The sequence below is a fragment of the Homarus americanus genome, unplaced genomic scaffold (genome assembly GCF_018991925.1).
Source record: "Homarus americanus isolate GMGI-L3 unplaced genomic scaffold, GMGI_Hamer_2.0 scaffold32583, whole genome shotgun sequence".
Taxonomy (NCBI): Eukaryota; Metazoa; Arthropoda; class Malacostraca; order Decapoda; family Nephropidae; genus Homarus; species Homarus americanus.
In genome coordinates this window covers 23940818-23965055 of record NW_024713129.1, presented here as the reverse complement: position 1 = coordinate 23965055, position 24238 = coordinate 23940818, and the positions used below count along the sequence as shown (strand labels likewise).

Here is a 24238-nt window from a genome sequence, read left to right as displayed (position 1 = left end):
TATATGGTCATAAACTACACTTATATGGTAATACACTACACTTATATGGCAATACACTACACTTATATGGTAATACACTATAAAGTCGGTGCCTCGGGTATCATGTATGTAGTCGGTGCCTCGGGTATCATGTATGTAGTCGGTGCCTCGGGTATCATGTATGTATAGTCGGTGCCTCGGGTATCATGTATATAGTCGGTGCCTCGGGTATCAATATAGTCGGTGCCTCGGGTATCATGTATATAGTCGGTGCCTCGGGTATCATGTATATAGTCGGTGCCTCGGGTATTCACAATCAAGCGTCGAGACTATTTAGTTACCGTAGACTATTTCAGACAATTTATTGAGGTTGACTCTTTACCTGCGTCTGACTCGGTGACTGTTGTTTACAAACTTAAAAATAATTTTGCTCGTCATGGCATACTTGTAACTCTGATCAGTGATAATGGACGGCAGTTCACATTGCAACACTTCCAGCAATTTACCCGAGCTTGGAACATCTCACATGAGACGTCAAGTCCAGGCAATAGTAAGGCTAATGGAGTTGCCGAAGAAGCTGTGAAGATTGTGAAGGGAATGATGAGGTGGTGCTTGAAGGTAAAAGAAGACATGTACCTAGGACTTCTGAACATCCGAAACACCCCACAAGTGGGACTGAAGACGAGTCCTGCACAACGACTAATAGGGTGGAGGATGCAGATGCTGGTGCCCACAAATGATACCCTACTGAAGCCTAAACAATGTTCTCTGGACGAAGAGAGATGGCTAATGCAGAACAAGAAGAGTACCGTGGCAGACACCAGGACCATTGATTGCTGAGACCGCTTTCAGTTGGAGAGGCGGTCGGGATGCAGCTCATTGACAACAAGACGCAAGAGTGGAAGGGGGCTACAGTCACCAAGAATATCAAAAGCAGAACCTATGAAGTCAAGACGGAAGAAGGCAAAAATTACAGAAGGTATCGGCAGTTTATACGACCCACAAGAATTAAAAGAGAAGACATTAAACCTACTATAGACAATAAACCTCAAAGATGCCTAGAACCTAAAATCCAGGAGGAGCTTGAGGGGAAACCAGTAGGATCTGAACATGGTGCAACTCCCATAGCAGAACACTCGAGTAGAAGGAAAATACAGGAATAAAATTGGACGTGAGGTGGCCGCCATTAGGAGACTAGACCTATAGCTTAATGGGACTTATCTACCTGCTCATGGTGACTCTGAGGTCTGATTTGAAAGCTTTAACTATGAAGGTTCTGTAAACTATATACTTAGCATTAAGTCTTTTATTATTGTGAGTGTGTTTTTGTAACAATCTACAAAATAACTACCTATGTTACTCGAAGGATGCCTTGACTTTAACCTTAAGGACGTACAGTAGCTAAAAAAAAAGTATCTGTGCATACTCAGTGTGAAACAATATGAGACCATCGACGATAAGTATTGGGATATGCGCGTTGTCTCCTTATATCATGTGATAGTACATGAAATCATAAAACCGTTTATTTTTTTCCTGAATGGCTGTGGGTGAAGACACGTATACCAACCCTCCCGAGACATCACGAGTTGTACGTATAATTTTGGAAGTCATCGGACCCACCCTGTCAGATACTTTTTTTAGCTACTGTTCATTAATACTGATGTAATGAAGTATAGAACACATTATTTTCTCATATTTATTATTGTCTTGCATTTCTTTTTTTATGTTTCTTTATTTGAAGTTTGTCAGTACATTCTTTAACTTGAGGGGAAGGATGTTACATGATGTAAGTTTAAATGTAGTGCGCTGCGCATCTCGATGTTCTTTCATTATTGTTTGTAGAGAGGCACATGGCCGCCAAGTAAACAGAAGGACTCTTCTCTCTGTTAGAATGTGTTTAGGCCTGTGTAATCACGAATGTGTTAGGCACGTTATACACAACAACAAAAATAAATGCCTTGAGTAAGATTCAGCATGTGGCTTCTCATTCTCCCATTAAATCATATAAGATACTACACTCTCCATGTATTATTATTATGTAACAACTCGTGATGTCCCGGGAGGGTTAGTCTGCGTGGCTCTGTGGTATACTGATCTTACTACATTTGGTAATCGAACATCAAATTAATTACGTCGAAATAAATACACACTGCATTACATATGATAAACTATATACCAAAGTAAATGCATGGCCCAATATCTGTCATCCGTGGTCTCAAAATGGTTCCCACAGTGTGGGCAGATAATTTTTTGAGATACTGTACATTGTACACCTGCACTGTTTATGTATACAATACATACACTACATTGTATACCTGCACTGTCTGTGGACATTGTATGCCTGCACTGTCTACATACATTATATACCTACACTGTCTACGTACTTACTGAAATCAATGTGACGATTTTACTGTATGAGTATCTATTTAACCATTACAGGTGAGAGCCAGTCTTCTTACTGGGTTAGAGCAAGGTGACCACGCCCACCATCATGGCCACGCCCTCCAGCACAGCGACCACTCCCATACACACAATGCTGGCAGCCACGTCCATGATGACCACACCCACACCCATGATTCCAGCGACCACGCCCACACTCAGGATGCCGATGACCACGCCCACACCCATGATACCAGCAACCACGCCCACATCCATGATGCTGGCAACCACGCCCACACCCACGATGCTCATGCCCACACACAAGCCACCGGCAAAGAAGCCATTCTTGCGTCTGCTCGAATCAACGAATTCTTCAATGCCTTCTTGCAGGATGACCAACAGGTTGTATTAAGATTACAGAGTGTAGGACCCAGAAAAAAAAAATTAAAGTTTTTATTTTTTTATAAAGTAATTAAATGCAGGAGGTGAGAATAAGGTGATTAAGAATTGGTTAACGACTTTATTCGTCGCGATAGACTAGGTTAAAGCGTCTCACACATATAATTTTAATCAGTAAGGAAAGTGATTGCTGAGATCAAGGAGAATATTTATTTATTTACCACAGTTTATTTATAATTCAACTGTATGATTACAATGTACAGTTGCCCACAGGTATAGTGTTCCAACCCTCGGTGATTTTTCCGAACATGTGGCAGGGTCAGATTTAGTGTACTGTACTTTATGAATGAATCAGTAACGCCAGGAGAGCAGATGCCATCAACTGCTCTCCTCATGTTGCCGATTCATTCTTAAAGTGGTTCCGACGTTGCCACTTGTTCGAAAAGGCCACCGAGCTGTAGAACACTATACTTGTGCCCTGTGGGCAACTGTACAATAGGCTGTAATAATCTGGGTAATAACATGCACAGTCACTGAAAAAATTATCAATACAAAATTGGGTTGAGGAAATATGTCACAACTTACGAAGGATTTTGACAAACCCAACTGAGACATCTGGAGTCATTTTTACTTTTACTTTTATTCTCTTCGCCACTGATCGGCTCGTTAGCCGCTTGCGCGGTCGGTCACGTCTCTGTTACGCACTGTCGGCAAGTACTGGACATGCACCGGCTCCTGAATGTATCTGAGCCTGCTCTAGTGCTGGTTAAATCTTGAGTTGAAACAGCTCACACTCGGTGCCGTCACACACTCTGGCAGGTTGTTTCAAGAGTTCACAACTCTCAATCCGAAAAAGTTCGCCCACACAGTTTAACTGAACTTGCGGCTTCTTCAACCTTAACTGTGACCCCTTGTGGGGCGGGCGTCCGCCAGCTCCATGTATGGACACTCGACTGAGTCGTGCCCTTTGAAATGTTTACACACCTCAATTAGGTCACCCCTTGCCTGTCTGTAGTATAAGCAGGTGTTCTAATCTCTCTGGGTAGTATAAGCTAGGCAAGTATAGGTGCTCCAATCTCTCAGGGTAGCTGAGGTGCCGAAGTGCAGGCATCAGTCTGGTGGCCCTCCTTTGACACTTTCAATCTACTGACAGTACCTAGCTTATCTCGGGGACCAGACGGGGTGACAGTACTCCAGGAGGGGAAGGACCTCACCCCCTTAAGATCGTTACGAGGGATGGACCGTCTAGATATCTGAACGACCTTCTTATAAGACCGAATAATTTGGTTGCTTGATTCACCTCCTTATCACACCCAGGTCCTTTTCGCATTAAGTTTCTAATAGTGCAATTTTTCGTCCCGTGGGACATATGATACGCCTCCTTACCGTTGGTGCGTCCCATGTGCATCCTCTTACACTTCGTGCATTGAATTTTAGCAGCCATTTTTTCGACCATTCTTGAAGCTCATAGAGATCTTTCTGCAGCTCTTCACAGTCTGTTTGGTTCTTAATTTTCCTAAATAACTTGGCATCGTCCGCAAACATTTGTATGGAGGAGTGTATAGCTTGTGCCACGTCATTTCTGAAACAAACAACAACGAGCCCAATACACTGTCCTGTGGTACCCCGCTTGTCACGGGTACACATTACGATTTCGTACCATTAATCACCACACACTCCTTGCGATCATACAGAAAGTCTCTGATCCACGCTCGGAAACTCCCCCGAATCCCGTACCCTTCCAGATTAATTTTCAGCCTTTCATGGGGTATGCTGTCGAAAGTCTTGGCAAAATCCAGGTATATATTGTCGATATTGCCACCCTGTTCCAGAATTTGCGTCCAAACATCCAGTACCTTGAGTAATTGTGCTAAACAGGAGTATTCCGGCGTAAAACCGTGTTGGCAATCCTTTACAAGGTTGTTTCGTTGTAGATGTTCTCTTATAATGCTTTCAAGTGCTTTACATACTATGCTGGTCTGGCTCACAGGTCTATAATATTATTCGTGGAGTGTGGATCGCCTTTCTTGAAAATAGGACTCACATAAGCTATTTCCAATCACTGGGGACCTTTTGCTCACAGTGTTCATTCCGAAATTTATCGACCCTCCCCCCACCCCCAAGAACAGATAGTTTTCTTTTAATGACTGTAAAATAGGCTGTAATAGTCTGGATACTGCCTCCTATAATTAGTTGTGATAGCCTCGGTTTAAGTTCTTGCTTGTACTTGATATAAAGTTTTTCTGTAATTATTGAAATGTTACTTTTTAGTGCAGAAAATAGTATCAAGCACAAAAAATAACGAATTTCAATTAACATAAAATCACGTTAAATGTGTACTTAGGTTGTTGTGTCAGGCCATCCAGTACGAGCTGTGACACTGTCATTAAATTAATAATGAAATTACAAAATAATTAAGCTAATCTTACCCAACGATCTTGTTATCCTGGAAGCAGTTGCAACACGTCAGTTAGGTTTGGTTTATTTAATTCGTGTTATGTGCCATCAATGATGTAATGTCACAGATAGAGTGCATATTTAACGTAATTATTTTTATTAAAGAAGGTTATTTTAATTTTAATTTTAATAATTTAAATTATACATAAATAAGTGGATGGGGAAAGAGATATAATTAATTAGGGGGTCGCCTGAAGATTCTCCACACCACTTTACTGTATTTCACCTAAAGATTAACCACCCTAATGCTATTAATTATGGAAATGAGATCAGGTTAGGTTAACGCAGTACAGAGCCAGGGGACAGCGGGACACCCGGGGTGGGTAATTACAAAACAGGATCTTCAGGGGCTCGACAAGCTCGTTGAACAACTCTCTTAGTACTCTAGGATGCACCATGCCAGGGCCGGGACTCTTATGGACCTTTAGCTTTGACAGTTTATTTCTAATACCCTCTTCTGTGAACACAATGTGGGTCAGTGCTGTGTCGAACCGTCTGTCCTCAAACGCAGGAAGGTTAATCGCATCCTCTCTTGTGAACACCGAGGAAAAGAAGCTGCTCAATGCCTCGGCTCTATCCTGGTCAGAATCTGCGTAACTACCATTTTCAAGTCTCAGGTCTGATACTCCTACTCGCGTTTTTAATTTCGACTTTGCATAGGGGTAAAACGCCTTTGGGTTTGACTTGACCTCGCTTGCAACCAGCCTCTAGAACTCCTTTTCAGCCCTCCTACACTCTATCTTTGCTTGGTTTCTGGCTCTTGCATACAACCTCCTGTCCTGCTAATCTTTTGACCAAACCCACGTCTTGAATTTCTGGGTTTTCTTCTTAACTTTGTCGACCGCCGCATGGTTCATGTGTAGGGATCCCCTCGTATTCCTAGAGGCACTGGGTTTGGTCTTGGGTATAGATTTATCGATCAATTGGGTCTCTTTACTAGTTATGATATTCAGCGTAGTGTCTGCGTTCTTGTACCTTAATAAGTCAGGCCAGTTGATACCTCTCATCTCTTCCCTCATCCCAGTGTAATTTCCCTTGTAATATTTGCACCTTGGCCTGGCCTTATCCTGAACTAGGTAACAGTTAAATCTGAATGACAACACTATATGGTGACTGGTGCCAACTGGGGCAAGGTGTTCCAGTTTGGCCACCATACCCTCCTCGTTTGTCATGATGAGGTCAAGTGGCTTGGGTGTTTGCTCCCCTCTGTAATGTGTCGGATCTATAGCATGTTGGAACAGAAAATTATCTCTCGGAGTTTCTACAAAAAGAGTAGCAGGGTTATTCAAGTCATTTGGGGTGAACTCGTTTCTCCAGTCGATGTCGCCATAGTTAAAGTCCCCCATGATAAGGAGGTGGCTAGGGTTGAGCATCGCCGCATTGTTTATTAAGGTTCTTAAGTTCCTTTGATTTAGTGGGCCACAGTTTGGGGATCTGTAGATACACCTGGCGATAAGTAAGTCCCCTCCCTTTAATTTAATTTTACACCACTTGGACTCTTCAAAAACATCCTCTCCCTGTACCCTCGCCTGGCTGGCTCGAAGGTCTTGCCTAGCATAGATAACCACACCCCTCTTGCGGGTTTCTTGAAAAAAGGTTCGTAAATGAGTCATATCCAGCAATACTGAACTCACATTCCTCTGGGTCGATTCTCCTGTACCTGTACAACAGTTCGACAACTCCCACAATAACTGGTTGGTATACTTTCAGTAGTGTTTCAAACTCCTCTATCTTATCAAGAAACATGTCAGTATTAGTTTACATGACATTCAAGTCAGAATTTGTTCTCGGTAACGTCTCTGCTCTTAGTAGTAACCCCGCACCCCCTTGTGTCGGCACACTTGCTCCTACCCCCCCTGAATATAACCCATGTACACCCGTCCCCGTTCCTCCTGACTCCTCCCTGTGTTGTTCCCTCTGCATTACCGTGCGATCTGGGTGAATGAATACACCCTGAGATGCCTCGCTCCTTGCTAAGTTTTCTGTTTGCCAAATAACCTGCCATTTCTCCTTCTCGCTCATTAGTGTGATCCTGAGGGGGCGAGGCTTATCCCCCTGCTTTTGTCCCAGCCTCCTCACATCCTGTGGGGTTGATGGCATCTTCAGAACCTCTGTACAAATATTCTGAAACTGCATCTTATCGTGTATTACCTACAGTAACTTTCAGTTCCCTCCGCCTGGCTCTCGGGGACTCCAAAAACTATTATATTGTTCCTGCGCTGGAAACGTTCCCGTTGTTCCTCCTCTCCCCTAACAGTAGGTCCGTTAATTTTCATTTCTTCGACACACTTCTTTATTGTCCCTAGCTGCTGTAGAACCTGTTCGTATCCTGCATTACTCTCCGCCACCACCCGTGGCCCTGCTAATGCCTCAGCATAACTCCTCTTAGCAACCACCTCCATTGAATTGGCTACTTCCTCAGTCTTAGCAAGGATCTCTTTCCTTACTTGCTCTAGTTTGGTAACCAGCAGGGCTCCAGCTTCGTCTATTTTCGACCCTCGGGAGCTCGTTCCCTTATGGCTTGCAATCGCCTCTTTCACCTTGACTATGCAGTCAGGGAAATACCAGCAACAGCCTTCATGCTTTACAGCAGTTAGCATCTTCTCAAACGTTGCATTGGTCAGGACTATCATCCATATCCATCATCCCCGCAGTAGTCACATATCATCATACCTCTCATGGTTGTTGTTGTTGTGCGGGGGGGCTGCAGACTGTGTAGAGATCTCACCTATTTAAAAATAATAACTAAATAAATAAATAAAATAAAAAAAACTAAATAAAGGAAAAAACCAGAACTTAGCTCCCCTCTGCTGGGTTTAACCTCCCTTGTTGCCTGTAGAGATGTTTTCAGTTTTTTCTTCTATTTTTATTTTTATTTTATTCAGTTCACTTCGGCGGTTTGTCAGTATTTATGCGCTGTCTCTATGTACACTGCATTTTGCTACTAATAACGGATTTTATTCACCCACTCAGTCCTTTAGAAACACAAAAAAAATTAAATAAACTTTCTTTGGGGCGGTAATAGAATGCCTCTACGGATAGCCAAGCTTGTTGATTTTATTTATTATTTTTATTTTAACTTGTATTTCTTTATACTTTATTTTCCTATGCTCATCAACGACTATATCTCTTTGTGCTTTCACTGTGTACTGTACACTGTATCTCCCTGTGAATGGTGTAACGTAGGCACAGTTTCAGTCCATGAGAAAGCACATAAACATAATAAAATTTAAAGTCTCTGTGGCACCTGTAACACGACTTGGTTTCAGCCTTTCCCTCTAGCTTGCCAATTTGTATTCACTTTAAGTTATTTACAACCTCTTCCGCGGTCACATGACATTATGAACTGATTTAACTAAAGGCACAGTACTACACTCCCTGGTTGGCGTTTATCACAGCCGTGACCACAACTCCGTAAAAAAAAAAAAAAAGTTTTGTCATATGGCAATGATTTTGTGGTTGTATGCCTCTTGACCTGGGCTGTACCTCCAACTCCGTGGAGATTGAGTTTTCAAAAATACAATCACATCTAGCATTAAAAATCCTACATCGATTTACACTTTCACATCACTAAGAAGGTCTTGATGATCTTATGTAATCACTGTCCAATTTCTGCTGCTCAACAACGAAGGCCCGAGTGCCAAACACGGTTTGTTACAGAGACGCAACACGATCCGACCCGCCCCTAACGCTTCTATAGTTCTGTCCTTATGCTGGCCATACCTCTTGTCACAAAATTTGTCATATTTAAACTAATGCTACAACTGCCAGGTCTCTCTGCATCTCTCAGTTCTTCTAGATCAGAGTTCATGATTCTAATTTGAATGTTTTTAAGTACAGCATTGGACAGGCCAAGGTTTCGGTCAACATTTTTTTCTTACATGCCTCATTGGCCAGTCTATCAGCAAGGTCATGATACCTAATTCCAACATGGGTCGGAATCCACACAAATTCGATACGAGAGTTGTTCTCATTCGCAGTTATCACATTTCTTTTAATATCACAAACAATTTTAGACATAGAACCTGACGGACTGTTCATTGATTTGTTTGAAGCGCGGCTCCACTGTACACTCCGTAAGAAAGAGAGAATAAGAGACGATCATTCATGCTTGACTTAATCCTATCGTAATAGATACTAATACAAGCAAATAATAACCTAACCTAACCTAACCTAACCTAGCCAGCACAGCCAAGGTAGAACGAATTCTTGGTGTCACCAGCTGATTGTACTGTGGTGCCGCGCTTCAAACACTGTGACGTGCCGCTTGTTGAAAATGACGGAAGCCCTCAGGAAAAAAAATTTCGCGTCCTACTGTCCCGTGGCGAGCGCCATGTAAACAAAGTCATCTCTGACCACACCCCACAAAGCACAAGGGCTACAGTAAACGAGGCAGTTGCAGAGAATGCGGGTGGGGGTCAATACCAAGACCAAAGACATCACCGAGGAAAATTTCCTGCTTGAAAGACATGTACAATAAAACTGACACGGTCCTTGACAAGACAGCGGAGTTTGTAACACTATTGAGGGTACATCAACCCGATATAGTAGGTGTTGTAGAACTGTTGTACAAGAACAGGAGAATCTAACCGGAGGAATGTGAGTTCAATTTAGATGGATATGACTCATTTACGAACTTTTCCCAAAAAACTTGCAAGAGGGGTGTGGTTATCTATGTGAGGCAAGACCTTAGAGCCAGCCAGGTGAGGGTACAGGGAGAGGATGTTTTTGAAGAATCAAAGTGGTGTAAAATTAAATTAAATGGGATAGACTTACTTGTTGTTGGGTGTATTTACAAATTCTCAAACTTAAACCAAAGGAGCTTAAGGGCCTTAATAGACAATGCAGCGGTGCTCAACCCTACCCACCTCCTTGTCATGGGGGATTTTAACTATGGCGACATCGACTGGAGAAATGAGACTACGCCAAATGACTTAAATAACCCTGCTACTCTTTTTGTAGAAACTCTGAGAGATAATTTTCTCTTCCAACATGCTAGAGACCCGCCTCATTACAGAGGGGAGCAAACATCCAAGCCACTTGACCTCATCATAACAAACGAGGAAGGTATGGTGGCCAAACTGGAACACCTTGCCCCAGTTGGCACCAGTCATCAATACACGCTGTCCTTCAGATTTAACTGTTACTTGGTTCATGACGAAACCAGGTCCTGGTTCAAATATTACAAAGGAATTTGCGCTGGATGAGAGAGGAGATGAAGAGTATACACTGGCCTGACTACCTAAGAAATAAGAACGCAGATACTACGCTGAATATCATAGCCAGTAAAGTTTACCATTCGATCGATAAATATATACCCAAGACCAAACCCAGTGCATCCAGGAATACGAAGAGACCACTAAACATGAATCATGCGGCGATCGGCAAAGTTAAAAGGAAAACTGAGGATTTCGAGACGTGGGACAAATGATGAGCAGGGCAGGAGGATGTATGTCAGATCCAGGAACCAAGCAAAGTCAGAGTGTAGAAGGGCTGAAAAAGAGTTCCAGAGGCAGATTGCAAGTGAGGTCAAGTCAAACCCAAAGGCTATTTTCTGCTAGGCAAATCCGAGATTAAAAACGCAAGTAGGCATATTAGACCTAAGGCATGAAAATGATATTTGTGTAGATTCTTACAAGGATAAGGCGGAGGCGTTGAACAATTTCTTTTCCTCGGTGTTCACAAGAGAGGATGTGAACAATCTCCTTGCGTTTGAGGAAAGACGGTTTTACACAGTGCTGACCCACATTGTGTTCTCAGATGAGGTTATAAGAAATAAACTGTCAAAGCTAAAGATTCACAAGAGTCCTGGCCCTGATACGGTACAGCCTAGAGTGTTAAGAGAACTGTGGAACGAGCATGCGGAGCCCCTTAAGATCCTGTTCTGCAAATGATTGGAATGGTAAAAGGTCCCCGATGACTGGAAAATGGCTTATGTGAGTCCCATATTCGAGAAGGGCGATCGTCACTACACGAATAATTATAGACCAGTGAGCCTGACCAGCATAGTGTGTAAAGTACTAGAGAGCGTCATAAGAGATGCCATGATGGAACATCTACGAAGCACCCTTGTAAAGGACTGTCAACACGGTTTTATGCCGGGACAATCCTGCTTAACACAAGGTACTGGATGTTTGGACTCAAATTCTAGAACAAGGCGGAAATATCGACAAAATTTACCTAGATTTTGCCAAGGCTTTCGACCGTGTACCCCACGAAAGGTTGAGAATTAAATTGGAAGTTTACGGGGTTCGAGGAAGCGTCCTAGCTTGGATCGGAGACGTTCTGCATGACCGCAGACAGTGTGTGGTGATAAGTGGTACGAAATCGTTTGTGAACCTGTGACAAGCGGGGACCACAGGGCAGTGTATTGGGCCCGGTGTTGTTTGTTTGCTTCATAAATGATATGCCAAAAGGTATACACTCATCCATACAAATGTTTGCGGGCGATACCAAGTTATTTACAGAAATTAAGAACCAAACAGGCTATGAAGAGCTATAGAGAGATCTCTATAAGCTTCAAGAATGGTCGAAGAAATGGCTGCTAATATTCAATGTCACGAAGTGCAAGAGGATGCACCTGGGTAGCACCAAGAGTAAGGAGGCGTATCACATGTCTCAACAGGACGAAAAAAAACTGCATTAATTGAGACCGAATGTGAAAAGGACCTGGGTGTGTATGTCGACAATGAACTTTAGTTCTCGGACCATTGTGAAAAGAAGGTGAATGAGGCAACGAAACTAGTAGGTCTTATAAGAAGGTCGGTTAGATATCTGGATGGTCCGTCGCTCGCCACGATCTTCAAGAGTGAGGTGCTTCCCTTTCTGGAGTACTGTCACCCCATCTGGCCCCCGAGGTATGCTAGAGACTGTCAATTGATTAAAAATGTCCAAAGGAGGGCCACCAGACTGGTGCCTTCTTTACGGAACCTCAATTACCCAAAGAGATAAGAACGCCTGCACCTGCCTATCTTATACTACAGACGGGCAAGGGAGACCTAATCGAAGTGTATACACATCTCAGGGGCACTACTCGGTCAAATGTACTGTACATACCTAGAGCTAGCGGACACATGCCCCACAAGGGGTCACAGCTCAAGGTTGAAGAAGCCACAAGTCCAGAAAACTGTAAGGGCAAACTTTTTCGGAGTGAGAATTGTGAACTCTTGGAACAATCTGCCAGAGAGTGTTGTGACGGCACCGAGTATGAACTCATTCAAGACCAGACTTGACCGACACTGGAGCAGGTTCCGATATATTCAGGAGCCAGTGCATGCCCAGTACTTGCCAACAGTGCGTAACAGAGACGTGACCGACTGCCAAAGCGGCTAACTAGCCGATCAGTGGCGAAGTGGTTAAAAGTAAAGGTAAAGTAAAAGTGAGGGTGATTACTCTTTAGGTGAAATAAGCTAGGGTGGAGATTATTCGGGTAATCGTAGACAGGTGGATAGAAGAGACAGATGATTGTGTAGATACAAGGCTGAGGTAGATTTTAATAATTTTACTCTTTGTATTTAAATTAAGGTTATTGAATTTTTACCTGACATGTTTAACTGTCTTATGGATTTCCCCAGCTGCCTCCAGACATGCCAGCCTTGAGGGAGGTGCCCGCTGTGATGGAATTCTCCTGTACTGGCAGACTACCCGGGTATTACGCCGATGCGGATCACGGTTGTCAGGTGAGGAGTAAAGGGAAAGAGTGTGTGAGAGCAGATGAAGTGAAAGAGAACCAGACAAACTAAAGTATGTAGCATGAAAGAGCAAAAGAAAACTAAGGCGACAAGAAGGGCGTAATGTTAGTAGCACATTTTATCTAATCCTATAATAAATACTATATACATATTCCCTAAAATAGATAACCAAAAAAATCTATAAATTAATTATCTATGTTTGACCTGGGAATGTGTACAACTCTAAACCCAATGTAATTAACGCGTAATACGTTCTCGGTAATTATTGAAGACTGACCCGCCGGCGATTTTCCATTGTAAACGATTATAAAAAATCATAATTTCACAGTGTTTTATAGAGGAATCTGCCATAGTTTGTGCAAATGTTTTTTTTTTTATAATCCAATCTAACCTAACCTAAAACACTGCAATTTCACTGTGTTTTAAAGAAGACACTGTCGTAGTTTGTGCATTGTTTTTTAAATAATTTAACCTAACAGAAGAAAAAAAACAGAAAACAAGTCAAACTGTCCTGAAAGGCAGCACTGGACGAAAGAGAGGGCCAGCGAGGTCAGCACCAGCAGAGCATCTAGTGATTCTTTTAAAATAATATTAATCTGCCACAAGGGCAAAATCACTTACACATCTTAGTTTACTTAGATTACACTTAGTAGATGTGATTATAATGCAAGTCATTCCAGCGAGGGGTACATTTCTCCCTCAGAAGAAATTACTGTGAGTCCGGGGCCTCCCTCCCTACTCACCAGCAGAAGGGGCTTCAAAGGGACCGTGACACTAAAGCCCTGCGACCAAGACACAAAAGAAATTAGCACAGTAATAAGAAATATTATTATCATTATCACCAAGATACAGATTAGAAGCAACTATCATAGTAATAATAAAGATCAATATTATTATTATTATGAAGCCGACGATTAGAATTATATCACATTGTAAACAGGTGGGCTTAAGGCTGAGTAGATCCGAAGAGTCTGCAACCCCCCCCCCCCCAACGGCGACAGCCATGAGGTGTAGGGAATCAGGGGCTGAAGGGCACCAGGTCTGTTGACATGCAATTACTGCAGGGCGACGTCGGAGGTACAGTCAGCCAAAGATCCAGCGACCCCACCCCGAGTCTCTTAGTGGCAATTTTACCTGGCAATACTTGGTAAAGAAGGCTGTATGTAAAGGTGATTGTGATTGGTGGATCTATTTTCGGCTGCATTTCTGTCAGGATAAATATTAAACAATCCAAAGGTTGAATTTTCACAATAATAAACTATTCATTCTTATTTAAGATCATAAGAAGTTTCCAAAAGTTCGTATACTTGGTTAAATAATGTAGAAATTATTTTAATGAATTGGCAACTCAACTACAACGAGGAACGAGGACTACCACAAAATTCTCAGATCAAATTTTCTTCCTTATTTAAGCAAATATAAGAATTCCTCATGATCTAAAATAAGAATGAATAGTTTAATATTGTGAAAATTCACAATCTGTCAAGCCTACCAAGTATTGCCAAGTAAAATTGCCAGGAGGAGGGTTGTTGGAGCAAGAGCGCCAGCGCAGAGCCAGGGGACAGCGATACACCCCCATCCACTCTACCTCCCACCCACGAGGAAGCGAGCGCCATGTAAACAATGACATTTCTAACCACACCCCGCAAACTACAATATATTTAGCAAATGCTCCTGCTGCTGCTGCTGCTGCTGAGAATGGAGGAGGGCTGTAGTCACTTCCAAGAGCAGAGACGTCAACGAGAACAAATTCCGGCTTGAAAGTCATTTACACTAAAACTAACACGTTCCTTGATAAGAGAGAGGAGTTTAAAACACCACTGAAGGTGTACATCAACCAGATATAGTTGGAGTTGTATAACTTATTTACGAACCTTTGTCAAGAAACTTGCAAGAGGGGTGTGGTTATATATGCTAGGCAAGACCTTACAGTAGAGAGAGTCAGGTGAGGGTACAGGGAGAGGATGTTTTTGAAGAACCCAAGTGGTGTAAAATTAAATTAAAGGGGAGAAACTTACTTATTGTCGGGTGTATCTACAGATCCCCAAACTATAGCTTACTAAACCAAAAGAACTGAAGAGCCTTAATAGACAACACAATGATGCTCAACCCTAGCCACCTCCTTATCATGGGGGACTTTAACTATGGCGACATCCACTGGGGAAATGAGTCCAAGCCAAATGACTTATATAACCCCGCTACTCTTTTAGTAGAAACTCTGAGAGATAATTTTCTGTTCCAACATGTTAAGGACCCGACGCATTACAGAGAGGAGCAAACACCCAAGCCACTGGAACTCATCATAACAAACGAGGAGGGTATGGTGGCCAACGGGAGATTGGCACCAGCTACCATGTAATGATGTCCTTCAGATTTAACTGATGTTTGGTTCACGACAAAACCAGGACAAGGTGCAAATATTACAATGAAAATTACGACGGGATGATGGAGGAGATGAGGGGTATCCACTGGCCTGATTTTCCAAGGCATAGGAACACGGACACTATGCTGTTTATCATAGCCAGTAAAGTGAACTATTTGATCGAGAAATATATACCCAAGACCAAACCCAGTACGTCTAGGAATACAAAGAGCCCACTACACATGAACCATGTGGCGGTCGACAAAGTTAAGAAGAAAACCTAGAAATTCAAGGCGTGGATTAGGTCAAACGATGAACAGGGTAGGAGGATGTATGCAAGAGCCAGGAATCAAGCAAAGTCAGAGTGTTGGAGGGCTGAAAAGGAGTTCCAGAGGCTGGTTATAAGCGAGGTCAAGTCAAACCCAAAGGCGTTTTACCTCTATGCAAAGTCGATATTAAAAGCGTGAGTAGGAGTATCGGACCTGAGGCTTGGAGACGGTAGTTACGCAGATTCTGACCAGGACAAAGCGAAAGCATGAACAGTTTCTTTTCCTCTGTGTTCACAAGAGAGGATGTGAAAAATCTTCCTTTTTTTGAGGACAGGCGGTTCAACACAGAACTGACCCACATTGTATTCACAGAAGAGCTTATAAGAAATAAATTGTCAATGCTCAAGGTTTATAAGAGTCTCAGTCCTAACATGCTGCATCCCAGAGAGCAAAGAGAATTGTGCAACGAGCTTGCTGAGCTCCTGGAGATCCTGGGTGAGCAAAAGGTCCCCAGTGGTTGGAAAATGGCTTATGTGAGTCCTATCTTCAAGAAGGGCGATCGTTATTCCACAAATAACTATAGATCAGTGAGCCTGACCAGCATAGTATATAGAGTACTTGAGAGCATTATAAGAGATGCCATGATGGAACATCTACTACGGAACAACCTTGTGAAGGATTGCCAACACGGTTTTATGGGTTTTATGTCGGTGTAGCTGACCAGAAGTTGCCGCCTACTAGGTAACTTCTGGTCCGCGTATGGGCGGTCCAGAAGTTCCCCGTACCGAAAGTTACAGTTCTGCCCTCATGGGCGTCCGCAGAGGGGGGGGCGGGGTAAGGGGGGGTATTACTCCTCCATAGATTCATTAAATTTTCATCATTTGCATATATATATATATATATATATATATATATATATATATATATATATATATATATATATGTATATATATATTTCATTAACCCAATAAAGCACGCGGACTTCTACATACAATCAACACCTCAACCCGCCAGGATTCGAACCCACGGCCCACAAGCCCATGACTGACCGGGGAACGCTAACTGCTGGACCACCAGGATACTAAAAGCAGTCCTAGACTTTGTTATATTTCACACAAAGCCTGTTCAACGAGGTTAAGGCGCCGTGAACCTCTAATGGGGACTACCCGTATCACGTAGATGGTCAGAGTAACGTTTTCCCAAATCCGGCTTCGAAGCACGAGGATCCATATATATTTCATTAACCCAATAAAGCACGCGGACTTCTACATACAATCAACACCTCAACCCGCCAGGATTCGAACCCACGGCCCACAAGCCCATGACTGTGACCGGGGAACGCTAACCGTTGGACCACCAGGATACTAAAAACAGGCTTTGTGTGAAATATAACAAAGTCTAGGACTGCTTTTAGTATCCTGGATGTCCAGCATTTAGTGTTCCCCGATCACAGTCATGGGCTTGTGGGCCGTGGGTTCGAATCCTGGTGGTTTGAGGTGTTGATTATATATATATATATATATATATATATATATATATATATATATATATATATATATATATATATATATGATAAATACATGGAAACATATTCTTGTTTTATTCAAGACATCTGAAGATGTCTTGAATAAAACGAAAGCTAAGGTGCTCCGTTGTTTCCCTTTTCCCGTGTGATTTTATGAAATTATCTTATCACGTTTTCATTGTGGATCTACAGAAATATATATATATATATATATATATATATATATATATATATATATATATATATATATATATATATATATATATATATATATATATATATATGTAATCGGTCGGAATAATCTCGCTATTAGTAATTGGGTTTTTTTTTAGTTGTAGTGGATGGTAATGCAGTGGAAGCGCCCCTCAGAGAAAATCCCAAACCAGCACAAACACAATGAAATAAAAGTATTCTCCGTGACCGTGGAAAGCTAGTACATGTGATTGGGGTTAATGAGACACACTGGTAAAAGATGACACTTCTATCCCTTCCAACACTACAGACAGAATCAATAATTGTACACAAGCACTAGAGTACTTCTTAGCGTGGCTTATAACTCTACAATGGGAAACAAAAGTTATACATGGAATCAAAAAAATTATTAAAAGATATTAATTGCATTTTTTTTTTTTTACGGGGATTAGCTCACCCGGGCACAGGTCACTGACCCACATCAGGGCCTGGGGGGCGAAAATGTAATAATACTAATAATAATAATAATAATAATAATAATAATAATAATAATAATAATAATAATAATAATAATAATAATAATAATAATAATAATAATAATAATGATAATAATAATAATAATAATAATAATAATAATAATAATAATAATAATAAAGAAATTAAAAATGAGAAAAAAGATAAAAAGTGAGAAACAATATATGTATGTTGTGTTGTCAATAGTAAGAGAAACAATTGAGACCCTGCAATTGTGTGTAAATGAGGCAGAAAGTCAGATCAGCAGCCTGGGACTTGGTCACAATTTTCGTGATGCCATATGCCAGAAGGGTCTACCATTAGACAACACATTATGCTTCCAATATCTTCCCAGGCGGTAGTACCTCCCTGTTTGGTAGCTGCCCACTTCCTACTACTTATGAAGAGGACTACTAATACAGCAGTACTACATACACCAGAACAGACACCAGAATGAGGAACTCATCTGAAACAATTCCTTCGTACATCCTACATCACTTAGTGGCACATAAAACATTACAAATATTACTCGCACCGATAAACATGCCTTAAGGGCATCCGACAAAATTATAGCAATCATTGAGGAATAGAAATCCCGATTTTAGTCATACTACACAAGAACATGGATCACTCATAGCCTGTCTGGGATGACCCACAAAATACTATAATCCTAACTGTCCTAACTACCCAGAACCCGAAGGTTGTAACTACTAACCTGCCAAGTGGCAGGCATTTACAAGAAACCGAGAAAATCACTTATGACCCGTCAGGCAGGCGGGTGCTCCGCTGTTTTTTCATTACTCTCTCTAGATTTCAGGAGTCATGAGTGTATTTCTCCACCAACACCCATAACATGCTTCACACATAGGTTCAGAATGCACCCATACTTTTAAGGTACTAACAGCCTTTCACAAACTTTTTCAGTCCATGAAATAGCACATAAACAAAATAAAATTTAAAGTCTCTGTGGCACCTATAACACGACTTGGTTTCAGCCTTTCCCTCTAGCTTGCCACTTTGTATTCACTTTAAGTTATTTACAACCTCTTCCGCGGTCACATGACATTATGAACTGATTTAACTAAAGGCACAGTACTACACTCCCTGGTTGGCGTTTATCACAGCCGTGACCACAACTCCGTAAAAAAAAAAAAAAAGTTTTGTCATATGGCAATGATTTTGTGGTTGTATGCCTCTTGACCTGGGCTGTACATCCAACTCGGTGGAGATTGAGTTTTCAAAAGTACAATCGCGTCTAGCATTAAAAATCCTACATCGATTTACACTTTCACATCACTAAGACGATCTTGGTGTTCTTATGTAATCACTGTCCAATTTCTGCCGCTCAACAACGAACATCTGAATGCCGAACACGCTTTGTTACAGAGACGCAACACGACCCGACCCGCAACGACCCTATTTTCCAGCACCTCGCGACTGTTATGCCTTGATGAAGTACAGGTGAATCATAAAACTAAAAATTGCAATGAAATTTTAAAATTTCGACTGACAACTGCAGTCCTCAGCAGTTAAATAAAATAGTATAATATAATATTAATCAGGTTTAAATGTAAAAATGTGCCAAACATGCCACCTCAGGATATTTAAATTACGGTTACTAAATAAAAGGAAATGACAATCCGAATCACATAATGAAACATTTTTAATGATTTTTAAAAGAAAACACAATAGGTCAGGTTTGGTTAGGTTAGGTTGGGTAAGGTTAATTTTACTTTACTTTTACTTTTATCCTCTTCACCACTGATCGGTTCGTTAGCTGCTTGGGCGATCGGTCACGTCTCTGTTACGCACTGTTGGCAAGTACTGGGCATGCACCGGCTCCTGAATGTATCTGAACCTCCTCCAGTGTTGTTCAAGTCTGGTCTTGAAAGAGCTCATACTCGGTGCCAACATAGCACACTCTAGCTGTAGCAGATACTTCCAAGAGTTCACAACTCTCACTCGAAAAGAGTTACCCCTCACAGTTTTCTGGACTTGCGGCTTCCTTAACCTTGAGCTGTGACACCTTGTGGGGCGAGCGTCCAAAAGCCCCAGGTAAGGCCACTCGACTGAGTAGTGCACTTTGAGATGTTTATACACCTCAATTAGGTCACCCCTTGCCCGTCTGTATAAGCTAGGCAGTTGCAGGCGCTCTAATCTCTAAGGGTAGCTGAGGTGCCGAAGTGCAGTCACCAGTCTGGTGCCTTCACTCCTGAAGATCGTTACGAGGGACAGACCGTCTAGATATCTGAACCACCTTCTTATAAGGCCTGAGAACTTCATTTCATTGTCAACATACATACCCAGCCCCTTTTCGATTCAGTCTCAATTAACGCAGTTTCTTCATCCCGTTGGTACGACCCAGGTGCATCCTCTTACACTTCGTGACATTGAATCTTAACAGCCATTTCTTCGACCACTCTTGAAGCTCACAGAGATCTTTCTGCAGCTCTTCACAGCCTGTTTGGTTCTTAATTTCCCTAAATATCTTGGCATTTTCCTCAAACATTTGTATGGAGGAGCGTATTGGTTCAGGTATGTCATTTATGAAACAAACAAACAACAACAGGCCCAATACACTGCCATGTGGTACCCTGCTTGTCACGGGTACACATGACGATTTCGTAGCGTAAATCACCACACACTGCTTGCGACCATGCAGAAAGTCTCCGATCCACGGTCGGACACTTCCCCGAATCCCAAACCCTTCCAGTTTAATTCACAGCCTTTCATGGGTTACACTGTAAAAAGCCTTGGCAAAATCCTGGTATATAATGTCGATATTGCCACCCTGTTCCAGAATTTGGGTCCAAACATCCAGTACCTTGAGTAATTTGTTAAACAGGAGTATCCCGGCATAAAACCATTGACAATCCTTTACAATACTGTTTTGTAGTAGAAGTTCTATCATGGCATCTCCTATAATGCTCTCAAGTACTTTACACACTATGCTGGTCAGGATCACACTTCTTTGCTCCCACTTACCCAATCACCTCTCTACTCCCTCCCACTCCTTCACTCTCTCTCCCCCTACCCTTGCAATCTCTTCATCACACTCACCCAATCTCTCCTCCACACTCACCCAATCTTCCCCTCACACTCACTCAATCTCCCCCTCCCACTCACCCAATCTCTCCCTCCCACTCATCCAATCTCTCCCTCGCACTCATCCAATCTCTCCTTCTTACTCACCCAATCTTTTCCACCCACTTTAGGTTTATCATGTGTGTAGAGACGACCACCCAGTGGCAAGCTTCCTCTGCTCCAACGGTACAGTGTTCGACCAGGTCATATTCGCCTGTAACTGGTGGTTCAACGTGGACTGTTCCCTTGCCCCGACCTACTACCACCTCAACGACCAGCTCTATAAGGTCAGCCACAAGTGTTTTGACTAATTCCAATGGATATGTGTGTGAGATCACCTGAAAATTATCCACCCCAGCTTATTTCACTTTTAAGATGTACAGTGTAATGCAGGTGGACATTTATATTCCCACTAACTATATAATTTGTAATGGGGGAAAATAATAAATTTATTCTATCAGTTAATAACATTCATTACATCAGTTGAAAATATTTGCAAGAGGTTAGCTTTTATAATTATTGATTTCTATTTCTTTTCTGTTGCTACACTTATATAACCTTTAATTTCCTTGGTTATGTGTAACTTATTTTCTGATTTACTTGTTAATTTTTTCTAAGTTTCTTTTCTTTAGTTATTGTAGTTTTGCAACGATTTCTAAGTTATTTTCTGAGTATTTTCTTCAATGTTTTTATTTCTTGGTTTTATCTATCTTTCTTTTCTTTATTTATTAAGTCTTTCTCAGTGCTTATTGTTTGTGTGTTTCCTCTTACTTGCTTTTATTCTCAGGTGTATTTACTTATATTCTATTCAATGGATTAACCTGGGAAAACTATATCATTCTTTAACATTACACCTTGATATAATAGTAGACTGCCACCACCCAGGCGTTTATTTAGAATGTAACTTATTCAAAAGGGGTGGTAGCATGGTAGACACGAGCTTAGGTACGTGAATTACAGTGTTTATTTTCTGATAAGCCAAGTTTTGGAAGGAAGGAGAGTTGATACTCACATTCTACTACATTAATATTTATTAAAATCTAATGTGAATAGTATGACAATTTGAACCTTTATTCACAACAACAAAACTAGGTTCAATCACTTTACCATAACATTCAGACAAAAACGGACCACCAGGTCTTACTGTATTAGTAACAAAAATAGATCTTCAATTAACATTCAATACTTATAGTATACCTCATTAAGAATATTATTATATATCACTGATACTAAAGATGGCCACTGTACTCACTTGCTAATAGCACAGAATGATGGTATTAATATTTAGAGCAACATGCTATCACAGGAAACATGTACCAGCTTCTCAGTTGTGAGTATACATAGATGGTTTACTCACAACATATAACAAACTCTAATACATACTGGCAATAGCAATATTTATGGTTTCCATAATCAACCTGGGATAGTTATATTACTGCTAATTATCCACAATCATGTACACGAAAATACTACTGTGCTATATAATCAAGATAAGTACACCAGGCTCACACCGCTCGTTTTCAAACTCATGCACTCAGCTATACTGTAGTCTCGCTAAATTCCAACGCACGGTGCTAGAGAGCCCACTCTCCCTTGGTTAGCTCCCAGGGCGCATCACTCCCTCTACTTATAATCTCGCTGGATTAAAGACATCCTGCTTCGGACATCTCGCCCGCAGGCTGCTACCGGTAGTCAGTAGCAGCAAGTAACAGCAACAACACCCACTGTGCCTGAGATACGATGGAGGACCGTCAGCAACGTCATTTAAAATCAAACACAAATTACCACACACATCTGGCAAGGGAAATGCATGGTAGGTCAACACGGACGATGTCTAGTTACGTTATTGCATCACTTGGGACATAAGACTTTCAACTATGTTAAAACATGAACACTGATAATTCAACGAAGTTCAACTGAGTTAACTTCACTTAATATGGCGGACATGAAGCATTAGTTACATCCCTGAGATACGATGGAGGAGCGTCAGAAACGTGAATCTCTCTCCCATGCACTCAGTTATATACAAGGCGTATGGCAACTCACGCGTGTCAGAATGCCTCCTCACACATGTACAATGAAAGACAAAAGTCGTGTCGTGAAATTTGGTGAAAACATATGCTGAAGGGCTAAGCTTTTGGTGTGCTCTGCCTTGTGGTAGGGGGCTCTCATAATGTTTCATGAGTTATATTTAATCTTCGGGCAAAACCATGACATGACTTTTGTCTTTGATTGTACATACATGTTCTTTTAACTCAGCTGCGTTATATGAATCGGCTGGATTGTCCAATTAACCAGGCCGTTCACATATATTTATTATTTGGGTTTAAGTAACGAAACCCAAACTGTAGTTCCTTGTTTTATTATAAAAGGATTGTATCTATAATTCTTGAGTGTAGATCGACCGTAAGTTCCACTATATATGAGTGAATGAGAAAGGGACGGCGTTTATGTAATATAAAAGTTAGATCACGTCCTTACTATATAAGATGCTGTGAGTGACTCATGAGTAGTGACCCATCGAGGGAGAACGGTATGGGTACGTCGTTCCCCCTCGAGGGAAGAGGAAGCCATCCACTGCGGCTCTCAAATAACGTCTTCCTCTAGTCAAGGATATCAAACTATTGCTCGCTTCAGGTGGCCAGAGAGCCGGCTACTTATGCCTTTACTCAGCATAGTATGACGCAGCTTCCCATGGGCACACCTTATCACGTGCATTGAACATGTCACCTCATAGCCAGTGGGAAGTTACAGGGTGGTGAATCTGAATATAATATCAGATGTATTGACCCATTTATATAATATGTTCTGTTGATGAAACAGGGGCCCATTACATATACATTGGACTATGAAAATCAGTGTCATGGGTCAGATCAATTTCTTAAGTCTATTGTTTACAATCTAATCAGTGTTCGAAATTGCAAGGCAATAATTAAACTGATGTCAAACATACAAGCAGATAACGAAGGATGGACTGCTGCTTGTTGACCAACTACAACTCCCTGTTGTGGAGAGCCTGACGTCAGTGCCTGTCCTCCTTAGAGTGCTGTCTGGTCGAAGGTACCATGTCACGTAGCTGCCTCCCTGTGACCAACTGAGCTGGGGACTTGTTTGTCCCATGAAGTGGGGTGTTTAAATACTGCAGGATGGCCATGGCCACCTTGTCGGTGTCGAGGCTCCCTCCCCCACCGCCGGTGTTGGCCCTGATGACCCTTTTGGCAGTTTTGACAGCCGCTTCTGCTCTGCCGTTGGACTGGAGGTACTGGGCAAAGGACAGACGTACTGACACGCCCCGTTACTTGAAGAAGCTGGTCATCTCTTCACTCAAGATTAGTGCCTCCTCGGTGGAGACTTGTTCAGGGGCCCCCCACCTAGTGAAGAGGTTCCT

General features: G+C 41.9%; 1 protein-coding gene across 1 annotated transcript in view; it reads left to right on the top strand.

The window, feature by feature from the left end:
• LOC121869539 overlaps window positions 1-24238 on the top strand; it is a 58756-nt gene that overhangs the window by 20858 nt on the left and 13660 nt on the right. The window contains exons 3-5 of the mRNA XM_042370920.1: window positions 2419-2760; window positions 12789-12893; window positions 20982-21137. Coding sequence (XP_042226854.1) covers window positions 2419-2760; window positions 12789-12893; window positions 20982-21137 — 603 coding nt within the window. The remainder of the gene's footprint in view (window positions 1-2418; window positions 2761-12788; window positions 12894-20981; window positions 21138-24238) is intronic.